Genomic DNA, 18,968 nt, shown 5'->3' on the forward strand with positions numbered 1-18,968 from the left:
TTGGTCTTTGGTCGTCCAATTCAGTAGCTTATCAAATTATGGACGATAGATGGCAACAATGAACCGATCGGTTGACGTTACAAAAATAACAGGAGGATGCATTCTTTGATTGTAATAGCTTATCACGCCCCTTGGGTAGATGTATGATGAATGATTGCATACTACCTATGCTCGTAATAATGTTAGGAGATATCGAACACACTGCAAGATATTGGTTGATTATGTCCCAAGTACATAAAAAAACATTAATTTCAATTTTGCAATGTATTCCAGTCCTTAGAGTTCTAGCGCTAACGGTAGGATACCTCGAAACATTGTCTTTTTTTATGGAGAAGAACTAATACCTATGCCTGTTACTTCAAATTTAATTTATTCAACTTTTAACTCTAACGTACTCTGGAGAAATTGGAAGTCTTGTTTGGTCCTTTTTGGGGAAAAGCTCTTAAAAAGCTTGTCTCTGGAAGATTAAGAAATGTTTGATTTTAAATGTATACTTCCTTTTAATATCATTAGAAGTATCCTTGAAAAAACATACTTTTTGAAATCTTCAAATGGTGTCAGACTTTTTGACAGTTTGTTGAAACCTTAACATTTCAAGCTCTAAACTCATTAGATCTCCAAAAAATGTCATCTTTTAAAGAAATATATTCATGCTGATGGCTAATTAACCTTCCTGATACATACCCAGCTCCTAGAGTCATGGAGTGCTATAAAAATACAAATGTAACCCGATGTACACCAACTCCTGGAGTAGTACGTAGCTGAACTGCTGACAAAATGCTCCGTCTCCCCATACCCACACCATACTATGGTAAACGTATAATTCTTTCAAACATTGCACATCACACCGGGGCAACACTTTAACCTGCTCTCTTGCGTGCCAATGGTGAGTTTATTTCGCATTGTTTATCAGCTGAATTTTTCATGCCTTTCGGCACACACTAACAGCAGAGCAGTGCGAGTACAGCCGCAACGCAAACAGCACGACCACACAGACGACGACGACGACTCTCCCTTTACCGTCCCGTGTAGGTCTGTTGGCTTTGCAGAGCAAAGCACTGTTTACCTTAGATATTATTGCACATGGACAGACGGCATTGGACGGCTACCGAAAAACGACGCCGGGCACACGTGTCTGTTTGTCTTCAAACAGCGTCACGAGCGCGAGAAGGAGTCGGTAGCAAGTAATCGCACACTACCCCCGTTCTGTCGTTGCTGGCACTGGGAGCGGGAACTTCTAGTATTTTTTTTTTGTTTTATTTGTCGTTGCTTTCCTTTGCTGCCTCTGTTCGCCTCGTGCCCAATGTTTTGCTGTGCTGTGATATTTTCCCTCTATTTCCTTGCCCCGCTGGTAAGCTGTAATAAATGCTCCAGTTGACAGTATTATTAATGGTTGGCAAACACAGAACCATAGGGTTGGACGTTGTGGCTTCTTCGTGTCCTTGCATGTTCCGTTCTCCAAAAGAACAAGGACACCGGTAATGTCCGGCAGCGTGGTTACCTTGGCGGCGTTGGAGTACAGACGTGGGCACTGTGGAGCAAAGGGTTTAGCGGTCGATGTTGTTCTACCAAACGACCGCACGAATGCCACATAAACACCAACCAACATCAGCTGTGGCACAGGGCACAGGGCAAGGAACGAGGGCATGGAAAGATCCTACGTGCAACAGGATGACACCAGTGACCAGTGGCCGTATTTCAATCGCTTCCCATAAAGAAGCTGTTTATTTGGCCATTTAGTATCGATTCTAATCGGTTGTGCAGTAGTTTTGTACCCTTTACTAACTATTTTCTTTTTTACTTCTTCTTTTACTCCTTTGCAGGCAATCGTGTACGAAGGACAGGACAAGAACCCGGAGATGTGTCGAGTACTGCTGACGCACGAGGTCATGTGCAGGTGAGTAACTGGCAAAACACAACGAAGGTGGAAATAGTTTTACCCCGGTTTTTGTTTCACTATCGCATGGAAACTTCTTGTTGAAAGAGAAAAAGAGCTTCATGACAGCAGCTGCCACAGTGTAATCCGATTTCCGTCCACCCACGCCTGACGGAGTTGGTATGGTTGTGCTACGAGCTACTCTTCCTGCTCGACTAAACTGTCAAAAGGTCAAGTGGTTCATTCTTACGCACGCCAACCTGTCAGTGGAGGAGTAGCTTAACAAAGATACACACATACACAGAAGATACAGATACGCAGTTAGGATTTTGTTAGTGCCATGTAGCTTTAACTTTGTATCCTCCAAAAGTGGAGCAAATTTTGTGCAGCAGAAATCTTCCATATCCTTCATCTTCCTCCCGAGCAAAATCCTAGGCGTTACGGAACGTTACGCATCTCCAACACGGACAAAAACTGAATACGTGTGCCTATTTTTATGGCTTTGGCCATTCGCTTCCCAATGCCAATGCTGCATTGCCCCCACCCCCGTTGGTCCCATCGTGCGACATCTTCGGTGATTGGTAGGCGACGACGCGCCTCCACCTCCCCACATCCCAGTGGTGGTTGTCCACCGTCCGCCAAAAACCTACAGCTTCCGGGCGATTGGAACCTCCCCTGGGACTGGGCGAAGCGAAAAATCGAACATCTTTCCCTGTCGATGAATGTCCTCCGAAGCGAAACATTCATTTTTCCTCCTGCGAGGCAAAACTGCCCGCGCCCAGTCTTATCCGGAAGTGTGCGTGTGCGTGTTCACGCCATTTTGTGTGCCGTTGTGCGCTCAGAAAACATCCGGCAAACGTCCGGGAAAGGTTAAGATGACCGTATATGAGCCCTTGTGTGTGTGTATGTGTTTGCTTGTTTGCCTAGTGCGACGAAGCTTTAAGTGTCTGTGAGGAAAAACATCTCCAGAACGCCCGGTTTGCCATCTCCACCGAGCAAGACCGAGCGGGACAAAGCCGTCCCCCTGCAGGAACAGGAATTCTTGCCAATCAATATTTTGGCGGAGGCCGAGCAATAAAAACTGCTGAAGAAAGACACTTTTCTACACCCGGGAAGGGCGTGATATGGGGTACGAAGCAGGAAGTTTATTTTTATGTGAGATTAAACTTCGGAAACTAGTTCAAATATGTTGCTGAAGGTGGTTTGGGATTCGAGAAACGAGGACAGAAAAGAAGAGACAGGCTAGATAATATTGTTTATTGGTCGGTACAAATCAATGTTCCATTTTGGATTTGTAGTTCGTACACGCAGTTGGGTAGGGCTTCTGCATAAGATAGCAACTTTATGGAGATCAGATGTTGATTTTTTCTACAAATAGATGGAATAGAACGCTTTAAGAAGATAGGAACTAATCAACTAAAAGCTACTAAGGTACCCCTTTGACGTCTTATTTTGACATCATTTTCATTTTGACAGCAACTTGTTTACGTTTACGTGTTTACATTGATACTAGAAAACTATCACGATAGTTTCCAAAGTATTCTATTCTAACGATATTTCCCTCCATTCTTCCCAATTTCCAGCCGATGCTGCGACAAGAAGAGCTGCGGCAATCGCAACGAAACGCCATCAGATCCTGTGATTATCGATCGGTAAGTGTAACATGTCCAATCTTCTTCTCAACCCGCGCACGCCCTCAACAACTTAATTGAGGCGACATCGATCGACTGTCGCGCTAGAGTGGGGGGGGATGTACGAGTTCACACACCACAGTGCATGCAGTTGCACGATAATTACATTTAAAACTACCCCCTAGGTTCCTTCACAAGAACGAGCGTGAGCGTGCGCGTATCGAACCCGGTCATTAGCTTGCTCGACCTCGATTCTCAGTAACTCCGCGTGGGTGTTCTCCGCCGAAATTATTTCGCACACAAACCCTCGACGACACGACGATGCGAGGAAGTGGCCCGGGCAACCGACGTCTACATCAAATTTGATGTACGTTCTACGTGCGATGGTGCTCCTGGGAGAGGGGGTGTTGGGGGGGGGGGTTGAATAATTAATACAAATTAAAGCCTCTATCTCTCTCTTCCCCTCTTTGAAAACTGTGCCGAGTTCGCATTGATGTCGTTATTTTAGGGTACAATCTTCCGAAGTGGTTCCGTTTGGCCGTTCAAGAAAAAGCACGCCAAAGAGGAGATCTGTTTTTCGGAGTGTTTTTTTTTTTTGTTCTTTTGGGAAATTTGTAAAATACTTGAAATACGTATATCATCATGTGTGTGTGCGTTTGGGGTCTTTTTTATACATCTTCGCATTAATTTTATCTTCCCGGCAGTGTCCAACCGTTCGTCGTACGCGGGACAGCGGGATTGATCATTGAAATTCCGCGCGCATGTTTTGCACCCGAACCTACCACGTTTCGTCGCGGTAGATCCTCAGTGCGAGGTCGGTCGATCGATCGAGCACTGCAAGTGATTGTCGTTGCCCGGACGCTCCGGCCAGCCAGTCGGACACACACGGCGCGGACACGTTTTTCCTGCTGCCTGCCGCGGAGCTGGTCGTTTTTGAGTCGCACTCCGTGTTGCTGCTTTATTTATTTCGCTCCAATCACGCCGGGCAGAGAGAAAATATGGGAAGGACAGGTATTTTTCTGATTGACTGCGACCACACACGAGCGGTATTTCGTACTTGGCAGCAGCAGGCAGCAGCGCAACTGGAAAAGGATGGTCCGAATGGAGAGAAGGCAAAAAACAACGAACACACACACATACACTCCAAAACAAACACACACACAGCTGCGCGCGTGAAAGAGTAGCGAGGCAGTAGCTTTTCCGATCCGATCAGTCAGCCGCAATAAGGCAGCGCGCGATATGACAGCCGATCAAGATTGTGACGCTCATTAGCGTCATATATTTCATCTATTTGACACTTGGCTTGCGCGGCGACGATCGACTACTAAGCGAGCGCGCGTCTGACACTAGCGTGCGCGTTGCTGATCGTGCGTGGTCCTTTTTAGGTTGTTCGAGCCGCGAGCGTCTCGGTCTTAGTGGGGAATTACGGGGAAATATCTGGATCGTTTACAGCCCTAATGTGATAAGCTGGATTGTGGATTCCGGTGAGCCAGATTTATAGGCGTACATTGTGGCATTAAAGCAAAGGTATGGTCCATAACTTCCTCGGTAAAGCGCTCATACGCTACACGGCAGGCATGTTAATGTGGTGTTTTGCCGCACGGCACACGGTGAGGTGAGATGCCAGAGCAGAGCAAACATTTCCATCTGTCACGTCGGTACGCTCCAATCACGCACTCGAACTACATTCCGACCCGGCACTTAATCGTGCACCGGACCAAAAGCTGCACACCAGATCCAAAAACGGTAGATCACAACCCGCAAGCGTGGCTTTTGACCGAATTCCGTCACGATGGATGATGGTGTTTTTTTGTTTCTCCACCAACCCGATGTGAAGAGAGGTCACTCGGGCTGTGCAAAACTTGGCTGGTGAAATATGCAACTTCACTTGGAATTCGATCGCACGGACACACATAAACACACACGGAAAAAGATCGAACTCGTCGGCATCTTCACAAGCTGTGCCGGTGCCCAACTTGCCCAACACAATCGCGCTTTAACGATCAGCGTGATGAAAGGCGCATAACTTATCTGCTCCCTGTAAAGCTAACGAGCAGGCGGCAAAAAAGGCGAAAACAACCACCCTTCAGGACTGAGAATGTGACTTTCTCTCTCTCGCGCGCGCGCGCTCCATCTCCTTAGTAACCCTGATCTACTAAAGACAAAAGCTAATAACAATAATAGTAACGGTGCACAATCAATCAATCTAAAATCGAATGCTAAATGGGCCTTTTCCATTTCCCCGGGCCTTTGTGGATGCGTTTTGGACGCGTCCGGCGCGTCAGAACTCGTACGCACACGTGTCACACAAGCACGGGTGGCTCGTGTAGCCTTTCCCTGTTCGCCCGCGTAGTCCTAGGCGAGACCCGCACGTACCGGTTTGGCCAGTTTGGCGTCATAAATTGTGCTAGGCTATGAAGCTCTGGGTGGACGAGCGCATCGTATGACCGAGGCTGGTGGGTTTTAGTGCTGCAAATGGAATTATTATTAATTCCATGATGCTTTATTGCTCGCTTTTTTGCCGTCGAGGCATGAACAAATGTCCAGACAGAGCGCGCTTTTGCAGAAACATTGTGTGGGGATTTTTTTTGTTTTCCAAGAAGTTGTGATGTGATTTAGCAAGCAACGTGGCCATTGAAGCCTTTTCTGGAATGATCAGCCAGCGCACTTTTTGCTTATTTTAACTATCTCTATCATCTTCTTTTGATAAGAACTGGGTATCCTTTGAGTTTGTTTTGCCTCTTACAAAACCAGTTAATAAATTTTCCACAAATAATACAGCAACAGAATTTAAACTATATTGTACCCATTCCATCCCAAACGATTGAGTGAATTAATAATTTGTAGTAGAATCAATAAACGTTGTATTTTATTTACACAATTTTGAAATTTATGGTAACATTCTACTATCAAATCGTTAAATAAAATACCACCTCTGTGGTGCTGTAAATCCACCCGTTCGTCAATAACTATATCGCCGGCAAGGCAACCGGGGCAACAAAACAAAAGAAAAAAAAACCCCAACAATCCGCACGCTTGCACGATCAGTAACGACAGCAGAACGATGAGAGAACGACAAAAAAAATCCAACGAACAAATCGTGCCTCGAAAGGCATTCCTTGCGTTAAGACAAAGCGAAACAAAAAAGATACAACCTCTTTCGCCCAGGAACACATGTGTGCAGCCGCGCACACGGAAGCGGTTGGTGGTTTATCGCGGTCAAAGCCTCTTTAGTAAAGCCCTTGAGTTTGCGCACGCGGCTTAAGAAGCTGGCTCGGCTGACTTAAGGACGAAGAAAGGCACGATACATAATTCATCTTCATCAGCTTGTTGCGCGTAACGTCGAGGAGAGGGATGTTTTTTTTTTTTGTTCCTGTTCATGCACACATTTTTGTTTTGCTACAAAGGTTTGCTCATTGTTGGGAGGAGGCTTTTTTCCCTGTGCCGTTTGTACCAGAGCAACTACTGCAAGTTGAATGTCATCTCTCTCTCCCTCGTTGTCTCGCAAAAAAATGCAAGAAAGAGAGAGACAGAAAGGCATAAAAAACGGGGCGGAAAGATTGAGCACGAGCGGGCACGAGACGGCGGCTTCAATATCCATATCACGTGCCATTTTTGACTTTAACAATAAACATTACAAAATTGGCATCACAATCATCGGCCGTCTTTATTTTTATTCAATTAGAAGCCGTCCACCGCTGCACCGATCCGGCACGGGGTGATGCGACACAGGGAGTATTTGTCACGGGAAAGGGGAAGAAGAAGGTTGAAGCGCGCGGAACTGGAGCGAACGCGTCAACGCGTCACGAAGTGAGCGCAAAAAGCGCCCGCAAACTGGGATCGCAAGGCTTGGAGAGAGGCAAGTCGAACCCGGACGGCTTTTCTCTGATCCTATTTCATCCGCTGCGGAATGGACAGTAAAGGGGTGGGGGGGGGGGTGATGAAAAGGGAGAGGTGCTTACGGTGTCTGTCAGCGGTGCCGGCACAAGTCTTGTAAAAGTTTCTCCGTCCGAAAAGACTTTGCTGCACAAGTCTTGTCGGTCCCGTGGCCTGTTCGATCGGCGGTCCAAGCTGTCGAACCGTTTCGTTCTCGAAATGTCGAAAGGCGATAGGAAAATTGTTACCGAACGGTTCAGGACACTTGTAACTGATATCCTTTGCGGTTTATTTTTGCTGTGCTAGGGGGGGGTGGGGTGTTTGTGAAGGCGGTAGAACAAGAGATGACAGGGTTTAATAGTATTTGGTCGTCGTGCTCACTTGTGCGGTAAGGAGTAATTCAATTTGTACTAAAAGCACGAGAATCACAATTGTTTGGAGCAAAACTTGCTCATAGTAGGTTAAGAAATAAAACAAGTTGAAACTAGAAGAAGCAAATAAGGAAATATAATTAAAATATACATACATAGTTACAAAAATATATAAATTCGTGGCAAACTCGTGAAAATAAATTAACAGTACATAAAACTGGAAGAATAGCAACAAAGTTGCATGACAATAGCAACTCATACAATATTTAACTAACATCTTTAAAAGAAGCTACAAAACTACAAAACAAAACTACAAAAATATAGAAGAAAAAACACGCAAAAATAATAAAAAAAGATGTACAAACAACAAACCCTCAATGCAATGATATGCAAATCTAAATATGTCAATTCCCTCCCAAAGTAAACCATCAATTAAAGTAAGAAACAAACAACCTCTACTCTGTAGAGCATGTCTATCTGTTGGCGTCCCTTTCGCGACAAAAGAAGCGCTACCGACACCGCACTACGCACAGCCTAGCGCAAACGGTCACGTGTGGTCTACGCGAAGATTACCACAATCAACTGCACGTGGCGTTTAGATTGTCAAACATCGAACATCGGCACTGCTTCCAATCAAACAACTTCACTACACGAACGCCGGCCCGCCCAGCTGCACCCGGCCGCAAGCGTGTACGGCGCATGTAAACACGCAGCTCTCGCAAGGGCGCAAGTACTCGGCATACTCGGCGGCGGCCATTAAAATTCCTGCCCCTTTCAGCGCTCGGGTGGCCGTGCTCGACAAACGACGAATTAATTGAATCTTTCAAAAATGTCGACAATGCAAATGTGTGCAAAGCCGAGCGCAGCAGCAGCCACATCTCCGGCTTGGTTGAGTTGTTCGGTTTTTACCTGCGGACACCGAAGGCACAACCTCGCGAGACAACGTCACCGTGGACATTAGCATAAAAAGGGACTCCCCCAGCTCCCCGATCCGTTCGTGGGGTTGACTGCCGTTCAGATTGGAGTTTGTTACCTTATGCGGATGCTTCCGAAAAGACGGAGCACGATCGCGCACAGTTTGGACCATGATCTACGACAATGCTCGATGCTCGTTGTCCGCGTACTGAGGCGACATTCAACTCCTGTGGTCCGGTCAGCGCAAACACTCAGCGCAGCCGAACGCGGTGTGCACCCTTTGCAAAACCCCTCCTGACATGCTGAAGGGACGAAACGGAGCGACGGGAATGGAATATAAATAAAAGCGAAGTGGATGACGGAAACTGATGTGGCACACAGAACGAAACAATAACAACAAAAAAACCCAAACGATCGCGAACGACAGCGAACGCAACGCACATGGCATCTGCGCGACATCACTCACTTAATTTGTAGCCAATCGGAAAAAGGTAATGCCGGCTTTTTCGCCTCCCTGAGTCGTTGCTCTGTGCAGGACGGAGCACACGACGAAAGAAGACATCCCAAGTGGTGGTCGGTATTAATGTCCGTGCGGGGAGGCGGAAGAAAGACGGGATCCCGAATACGTTGACGATCTGCTCGTGCTGGAGCATTTCGATTGTATTTTAATGGTGTTCAACCTTCCGTGCCGGCTTCCAACCGCTGCTTCGTAAGCCGGTGATCTCTCTAACGAGTGTACCATTTTAGACAAATTCTTGCTAGAGTGTCCCCAACAACACACAACCTGCCAAGAGGTGGCGAACAAAGCACCACTTACGCAAGGCACGAAAAGCTTCCTTTTATGATACAGGAACTCATAAATATTTCATCACAAGCGTGTCCGGTAAGCTCCTTAGGTCCTAGGGCTTTGGCTCTTGGCGGCCTATCCAACCGGAGGCTACATATATCCCCCTAGCCTAGACGCGAAGACATGATATGTAGTGAAGTTGGACACTTTCGTCAAAGTTTTGGTGTACTGGAGCTGCTGAATGCAACAAAATTCTTGGGATGATTATGAGAATCGCAAAATCATAACTGACTGGGTATCGTACCTTCTGTTAGGGAGGCTATTTCTTCGCCTTTTATACGAACCCACCGATATCGGAAACCATTGAACAAAGTGAGCAGAAACAATCAAATAAACTTTAATAAGATTGATTTCATCTAGTGAATCCATACTCGTGGAGCCGTCTCTTCCCCAAGAACTGCTTGCGTCGTACGGAATGCAAGGGGTTCGAGAACGAATACGACAGAACGAACCCATACGCATACGCACAACAACAAAAAACTCACCAACCTCATCACTGGAATGTCTTTTACTGTCAGACTGTGTTGTCATAACTGTGATGATTCCACTTGGGCGCACGGGTTGTCGCGCTCGGCGCTTCCCGAGGTTTTCTTTCAGTTCTGCACCAAATCGGTACAACAACAGCCCATTCTCTTCGGCTGGCTTCACCATAAATGGGTTGAAAGTTAGCAAACCTGGCCTCGGGGACCCGACGCAAGTGTGTATGATTTATGATCTGCTTGTCTCGAGGGCATGGGGACAATGCAGACGAGGGCAACATAGTAACGCACGAAACGTCGCTCCGAAAATCTTACCCAGCCCAAAAATCAAGTTCGTCAGCTGGTGGAATGAAAATTCATAAACTGTGGATGCGTGATAGGACGCACTTTTTTCCGTGGTTGGTTTGTATGCCTTCACTGTCGGAACGGAATGCTCTATACTGCACTCGAAGGTACCTTTCAGGATACAGAGGGCAGGCAATTAAATTAAGCATTATTTAATCAAGCAATTAAAATTGATCGATATCACGTTAGGGTGGGTCGTAAGCGTGAGTTTTGACCAAGCAGCGCCCCAGGACATTCGAAGGTGTAGCCGAAGGGGTACTTTGCGCTGCGTACAACAACAACAGTTGGTACATACACGGTGCAAGAAAGGGATCTCCATTTTTGGACGTTAGCCTTTCGTGGAGTCGTCGGACGGACAAGAAACGTCCGTCGCTTGAACCGTAAACAATCTCCTAGTTTGTGGTTAAAGCCCTAGCGCGGTAAACCGAGCGCTGAACGAAAAGGGTTGGATTAATTGGAACGCACTAAAATGGGAGTGTCAGTGGATTTATGACACACTCGTGGACGGCACGGTTGTGCTCGGTGTGTGGTAGTTGGAAGAATGTTTGACATTTTCACACCTCACCAGTAGTCTGGTAGGGCAGTAGAGTCGGTCCACGTAGATTGACATGTCTGATGGTGCCTGATTTGAGCTAAGGATCTGGGGAATTTATTGAAAAAGTGTCACTGCTCCAACGGGCTCATTAAACGGTTGTGATCTTAATTATCGCCGGACACGGACAACTTAACTAACGTCTTGCAAAGGTTACGTAAACAATTTTAATTGCAATCAGGGTTGGCTAGTACATCTTTAAGTAATGTCTCATGTCTTCATACAAGCACACATGTGAGGCCTATCTACTCTATCTCCTAATCATGTGTTCCTGATGTCATTAGGTAACACGATATGGACGTCGTCTATGACGCGTCTGAAAGCTATTAAGCCCGGCTCGTAAACTGTACATTCAATCTTGTCTGCTAGCCCCAAATTTTCACCTCATCTGCTTAATAGCGCACGCACACACTCACATGGCTTGTAATACTAATACACTTTCTCTTTCCTTCCGATCGTTACAGGTAAGTGATTCCAACGGCCTCCCTTTTGGACGTTCCAATTATCGAGTGGAAACGCGCGCGCGCGGGTGTGTGTGTTTCGTAAGTACTATTGCTCTCCCGGATCACCGACCCTTCACGCACTTCAACGCTGATCAATCAGCGGAAGAGCCCCAGCTAATGTGGTGTAGCGTATGCGTAACGGAGCGACACGCGAGCACAATTAGCGCTTGCAGAGCAGCCGCTATAACACGCATGATGTTGTTCACATGTTTTGAGTGGTCGTCATATGTTTTTTTTTTTCGGGGAAGGGAAGAAGATTGTGTGTTTCTTTCCCGGCTTTTGTTTGGGATGGGATGATGGTCGATTTATTATCATGGATGAGTGAATGGTTCATTGAAACTAATCAGGGAAGGTTACTACGCGTCCCTGTAACCTGCCCGGGGAAGATAATTAGTGGACAACAGAAATAGGACACAGCAGTTAATATCTTCCAGGAAGGCTAGAAAATTGTATTCCTGCCCATTAGAAGCGTCGTTCATTTGCATTCTTGTGGTCTCGAAATCGATCGAGCGATACGGGTGGCGTGGCTTTGGCTTGCTGTTCCTGTTATGCTTTTGGATCGATTTTTTACCCTGGGCTTAGATAGTGGGCCCAGAACAAATGGGCGCTGCAATTGCACACTGCACAGTCTGATGATGATAACGCAATTCCACAACTGCAGCTTCGCACAATGTTACTTTGGGCGTTTGCAGTGCGGGTCGTCCTTTTCGGCCGTAGCCACAGTCGCAATCGAGAAGCTGTGGTTACCCATTCCGTACGAACAGCGGACGAACACAACGGAACAACCTACGCCGAATGAAGCGCCTCAAGTCAATTTCGGAAAATATGTAAATTCGATACTATTAAATTTTTGCCATTGCGATAAATTTGCCTCGGGCGGATCGGTTTGGACATGCTGGCTAGGGTAGGTTGCCGCACTGCTAGGAATGGGCTGCCGTTTGGAAACGGCCGAAGACCGAGGTGATTCTGAGATCGCACGTCCACTGATACGGATAGACGAAGGAGAGAGAGAGAAAAGGAGCCAAGAGGGAGCAAGAGGATTATATGATGGATGACAGCTGTCCTCTGACTCTCTGTCGGTCTGTCGGAAGCGTATGTGTGTGTCCCCTTAGTCAACGTTCTAGCCTGCCGCCTACGAAAGGGCCTTCGGGTGCAGACAATAAAATTTCGCATCCTCAGCCCTCTGCTCACAAGCCCACCTCACTCTCAAAAGAAGCTTGGTGGAGCAAAATTTAACCTGTCACAGCTCTCGATTGGTAAGCAATGTGTACGTCCGCTGCTGGACTTTTTCGGGCATAAAAGGGGCCAGGAATGGTTTACAACGGTTCCATGGAAGACGCCTGAGCGGTAACACGTCGTCGGCAATATTTTGCAATAAACATGCAAATGCACACCGTTCTCCATTTCGACTGTTTGGAAAGGGTGAGCTGGTTCTTCTTTTTTGTCTGGAAGTTGGAACGAAAATAAAAACATTCAAAAGTTATCAGTGTTCCCGCAACCGGATTGTCACAATTGTCAAATCTGATTGCGTTAGAAATGAACTTACCGATTGCTGATAGGTATCTCTTTAATGTCAAGCAGACAAGCCTAGCCTGATTGGGTATGCGTGAATATTTAAAAAAGAACATCATTTAAATAGATTGAAGATCACTGCATTAAAATGTTTTGTTACATTGGATCACATGTAACGCACGTAACGCTTGTAACTGCTGCAAAGTAACCTCCATCCTAGAAAGGTCTCTAGATGTTCGTTCGTTCGTTCACCATCACTTTAATTTACGTACGTAACCAGTGCGGGTTCCTTTCGTGATCTTTCGTGGGTTTTCTTGGGCTCTTCTCAACAGTCTGTCTGCCGGTGTATGACGTGTGTGTGTACGTGTGCCTAGAAGAGGGGAGTCTCTTTTTTAATTTTCCTAATGCACCACATCCCATTGACCATTTCATACAACAACTAATATGTGTGTGGTAGAGGATTTTTTCCTCGTATGTGTGTGTATTTGCTACTCCATATCCCTGTCCTATGTAAATGGACAATATGTATCCTTTCCTCGTTGCGCCACTACCTTTCGCTTCATCCCGGTCCTGGTCAATAGCTTCTTCGTGCTGTGGCGTAGTGGCGTGACATGGTCACGTCATGCAAACAGGACGCGAACAAAGTGACAACCGAACGCACCCGTGTGTGTATGTGTGCATGTGTTACATAATCGGTCTGACTTCGTCGGGTCGGGTATGCATAATTTAATCGTAACATTTAACTAACTCGCACGCTCGTTGGTGCTTCGCTGGGCGCTTCAATGTCGTCCCTTTTGCGATGGCTATCGCGTGTAAGGAACAGACGGACACGAGCATCATCGCAGCGCACATCAAGCGATGTAATGAAGCCGATTGGACTATAATTTAGAATCGGAAGTTAAAATGAAATTGATAATCAAAGCCACCGTCACCCTGGCACACCGAGACCACCCCCCAAATAATGCTCACCGTTTGTTAGACCTTTTTATTCGGTGATGTAAGTTACAAAAGTGATTTTTAATTTGAAACACATTTTTAATCACTCTTTGCTCGTCGGAACATTGGGTTAGCAAGACAATGAGGAGCAAATAAAATAAGCGAAAAAATCCCCGATTAACAAACGATGATCACAAAATTCAACGATACGTAACGATAAGCGTACCATAAAATTTAACAGCAAACATCCAAAACCTTGCCGAAGAAGAAATGCAAAAGAAACACCAAGATGGATGTTTTCGAATGCGAAAAGGGATGTAAAAAACCCTTTTTTCTTGGTTCTTGATGATGTTGTTTTCCCTGCTTTTTGTGCTTTTCCTTCTCTCTCTCTCCTAGAGTATAAAATCTCATCAAAACGCACGTATAAAAACAGAAGCAAATCAGCAGTAAATCCTTTCATTGAACCAGCCAGCTTCCAAGCGAACGGCCAGTCGTGTCAAAAATCGATAGGTTATGGATGCTTTAGACTTCAGGTTCCCTTTTTTTTTGTTCGACCAACAAACATTCATAGTTTTATTGGAAAAGTAAAGAAAAAAAGGGATAGAAAACCCGACTACACAGTAAAATGTTTCGTTTATCTTTCCCGGTTGGCATCCTCGTTGTAAAACAAAATGCTGCTCCGTTCCAAGATGTGACGCAGGGCATGTTGACCGATAAGAAAACATAGTCCAAAGACTCCCTCGCGTCGGTTGCCAGTGCGGACTAGACGATACTATCGGATGCGTTTATGGTGCGTAGCCCTAGAATTTCCTCACACTATAAACGGAGCAAACAAATCCTTCGAGTAACCCAAATGAAAACAAACAAAAAGAAAAATAACACACACACACTAGTAGAGAAAGTAAACTGAAACGGGCGGATGGATAGCGAAGGGATGCGAATTTTGACAGGCATATCCACCCTCCGGAAACACGCCCGGAAACTATCCAAACGAAAGTGTGATGTCCTCTTTGCCTACGCAACGCATCAAAAACTCGCTGCCATCAATACAGCGCAGCATCCGCTTTTTCATTCCCTCCCACTCCCTCAATTGCTTGTAATGGATTGTGCAAAATGTGTTGAGTTTTGTGTTCAAAAAGGGGGAAGCATTGAGCAGTAAGTGTACTTCTTTCCTCTTTTTTTTACTCTGACGCACAAATTGCACACGCCGAAAACATCCAAATCGGGAGGGGTGGCCGTTTGCAAGTGAATCTTATCTTGTGTGTGGGTGTGCGTTTGTCTGATGTGTATGCGTGTAGGTGGACACAAGAGGGTGGTGAGTGTGAGTGATGCATTCATATGAGCTGTATGCGCGGGACGTTTCAAAATGGCCTATAGTGCGGTACAGCAAAAGGGTGAAAATGGCGCTGCTTGTATCGGTCAAAATGGTGGCGACCAGACGACATTTATATAGAGCCCTTTTTCACCTTTTTTTCTATAAAATGCTGATTTAAATGTAAAAGGAGTCAGAGAGAGAGAGAGAACCTAACAGTCCTCTCATCAATGAAAAACAGCTCTGTTAATAATCTGAGCTGTTATCTTTTGCTCGTGAAAAAAGAACACAAAATCGAGCCAAGATCGATTGCTCAGTGGCACTGTAATTTGTCCCAATTTTTTCCGCTTGTCTATTAACACACACACACGTTTTTGCTTGTTTTACTACACTCTCCCTTTAACTACCTGAACTGAAAAAATGCATACGAACACAACCTTCAAGCAGCGCGAGCTCCCGCGAGGGATTGCAACAGAACGGAACAGAAGATTAATCGCCATGCACACGAGTGCATTTTTCCCGTGTTTCAACGTGCAAGCAGAAAATAGCACCACCGAGTCTTTGGTGCGAGTTTCGGGGAAATTCAGCTTTTGGCTGAACATCACCATCATCATCATCATCATCATCGCAAACGCAAAATGCCGATGCGGAAGGATGGATTTTTTTTTGGTTTTGTTTCGTAAACGATTGCGCTTGGTCTTGCTCGTGCTGCTTCACGCTTTTCCGTTTTCGTGGGACTCCTGCCTCAATTGGCGCATCCTTGGGGACCATTTTGTCAGTAAATCACGACTAATTAATTCCGGCCAACCGGCACCAGTGTCCATCCGGTGCGCTGGCGATGTGTATCGCTGGGTAGAAGATTTGTCGCTACTTTTCTTTTTTTTTGCTATTGGCTCTTCAGTTCGGTTTGTATGGGAGCGTTCCTTCCGGGCAGATGACACAATGCCGGAGGCGTTTGTCGGTGTCGGTGTCGGTGTGTGTGTGAGTACGGGTCCTGCTGTCTGCACTGCGTCCCCCAGGGACGCAGAGCAACGACAGCAAGGATGCAATCGCACAAGGAAAGTGATTGGTACATCATCAAGCAGAAAGAAATGGTATTAGAAAAAGGATAAGAAAGCGAAGGTTTAGAGAATGGCATGGTTACGAGTCAGTGAGGCAAAAAAACCTTAAATATTACAATCTCTAGCTGATATAATAATGGTATTCTATTGAAAATTTGATTGTTTTGGAGCTATGCTTGACATTATGCGTAGAAATTTATAAATTTATATTATGCAATCGACGTTAAGAGCTCATTTCACATTGATGAATCGTATACTATTACATAAAAATAGACTAAAGATTGAATCCAATATTTATGTTGTATTAGTATACAAAAGAAAATGATCATTTGATTGATTAAAATTTACTATTGTAAACATTAGTAGTTTATTATGATTTCATGATCCATTTATGACATTTGAAAATAACCTCTATTAAATTAGAAGAAGCCACTTTATTATTACAAAAAGTATTTCTTGATATTTGGTATCATTTTATGTGAAAATATATTCGCTTTGCACGTGTTAAATGCCATAAAACAATTGAATCATCAAAAAAGCAGTTCCTGGCTGTTAATGTAGTGACATTTTAAAATTTTCTTATTTATTGGCATTAAACTAAGGTATAAAAGAAAGGCTACAAGATTCAAAATATGGGAAAAATGATAAAATACAGAGAAAAAATACATAGCTAGTTCGTCCTGGGACATTGAGCCGGTCGCGACATAGTACCTAAAAATAGACTGTCAAAATGTCCTTTCTAACGTACAATACGCAGCGCCATACAAACATCATCTCTGGGGTGACCAACGCACTTACTCAACCGTATCATGCGTTCATTACAACCCTCTACAGTGCTGCTACAAACTTTACTCCATTTTTCTACCTTCCCGTTTTGCTCAACATGAGCACGTCTCGATGTAAACAAACAATGAACACGACAAACACACGGATACCGTGAACGTGAAATCCCCCTATGCGCAAGACAAGGCCATCCAATAAAAGGGAACACCAAAACCGGCGACAAGCCAAGCAAAATTTACCTTCCCAAAGCACCAAGCTACCGCAGCAGCCGTGAAGACGGCGACGACGGTAGTGAAGAAATAAAATAAATCGCCCATAAGGCGATTTACTTTATGATTTCATGATTCCCGAGTTCCCGGTGTGCGGTAGTTACTGGGTGTTGGTTCTTGCTAAAGAGGGGCAAGGGGGGGTAGTGGAGGATTGAAGAAGCGAGGCAAAAAAGTAGCAATAATAAGCGAAACACGCCGTATCATGTCTTCGTTGCCATCCATCGTTTTTCGTGTCCGATGGGGCGATGGTCGGCTGGGTGGGGAAGCTTTAACAAGAAGCGATGGAGACGCTTGGTCGTTCACTCCTTACTGTCGTGTGCTGTTTCGGTCTCTTTCTCGCCGCTGCTCGGTTGGCGTTTGCTCGAATACTTCCGCATCATGGTTGTTTCCCCCCGGATGGTTCGAGTCGCAGGAGAAGCTGGGGAAGTAAAATCGGATAAGCCTGAGCCGGTGGAGGGATCTGTTTCCTTTTCCTCCCAACGATCCAAAGGCAGGTAACGGTGCGTAAGTAAGACGATGAAATAAATTTAATTTCATTTAATTTATCCCGTCTACCGACCGGTGGGTGGTGGTTGAGGATGATATGGGGCTTTTTGGCTGGAGAGAGAGAGTGTGTCTTTTGGAGAGCGTTGCCGTGGAGCCGGAACAGATTTTCGGATGAGCTGGCTTACCATGGGTCACGTGCTTATTATTATCCGGGAACAGTTGGGTAATAGGAATGCAACAGGATTGCGTTGTGAGTGAGTAACAATTATTTTTCAAATGAAAACATGAGTTTTACAACGTCAAAGCACTAGAAATCCATAAATAGCTCAAAAAACAACCACAAAATATTCTATTCGGGCTAATAAAAATTGCGTGAACACCAATTCCCGTGTGCACACGCACTTAAAGCAGTTTCGGGCCTGGCGGAAATCGAACCGCTTCCCGCTTCATTGCCCACTCGTTTCAATGATGATGGTGATGCTGACGATAATGATACCGATGACGGTGACGGTGCTCCGGGGCCGGCCATTTCAGCAATCATATTGATTTGTTCCTCGGCGCCACTCCACCATTCCACCGTACCGCACTTAATGTTGTTTGTTTTTATGCTGCCCGATTGTTAAAGTTGCCCATTTTTCGTTGTGGGGAAGAAGGAAGGGTACCCGAAAAACCCCCGGAAAAGCCTCTTGTAAAAGACGACCACCCAACAGAGCGGTGGCGTCGAGCGGGTGGAATGGCGGAGCGGAAGCGTTAAAAAAGGTCAAGATTTAAAGCCATAAAGTTGTAGGAAACAAAAGATTTCGGGCCCCTTTTTTCTTCCCGGCACGGGGGAAAACGGGGTCTTTGGATTCCTTTTTTTCCTTTCCTTTTCCCTTTCTTAACCCATCCTCCTATCACCCAATACCCTCCCATAGGGAGGAGGGTCCTAGAGAAACACTTGTTTTTGGTGGTGTTGGTGCGCCTGTTGTTATTTGATTTTATTTGCTGATCCTTGCGCTTCCCACACCATCGCCAAGCGTGTTGGCTGTGCGTATTGGTAAAAATGGTATATTTTTACTGCTCCCCAACCCTCCTCGTTCAGCCTCCTCCTTCTCCTCTTCCTCCTTCTCCTCCTCCTCCTTCTCCTCCTCCTCCTTGCTTCTTGAAGTGCGCGTTCGTCCATTTTATGGTCGTC

At 45.6% G+C, this 18,968-nt stretch overlaps 1 protein-coding gene across 2 annotated transcripts in view; it reads left to right on the forward strand.

Moving 5' to 3' along the window:
- LOC121599800 (transcription factor collier) overlaps positions 1–18,968 on the forward strand; it is a 53,435-nt gene that overhangs the window by 18,856 nt on the left and 15,611 nt on the right. For both annotated transcript variants that reach the window (XM_041927871.1, XM_041927872.1), the window contains exons 5-6: positions 1,824–1,897; positions 3,460–3,528. In XM_041927871.1, the coding sequence (XP_041783805.1) occupies positions 1,824–1,897; positions 3,460–3,528 (143 nt within the window). The remainder of the gene's footprint in view (positions 1–1,823; positions 1,898–3,459; positions 3,529–18,968) is intronic.

This window comes from Anopheles merus, chromosome 3L (genome assembly GCF_017562075.2).
Source record: "Anopheles merus strain MAF chromosome 3L, AmerM5.1, whole genome shotgun sequence".
Lineage (NCBI taxonomy): Eukaryota > Metazoa > Arthropoda > Insecta > Diptera > Culicidae > Anopheles > Anopheles merus.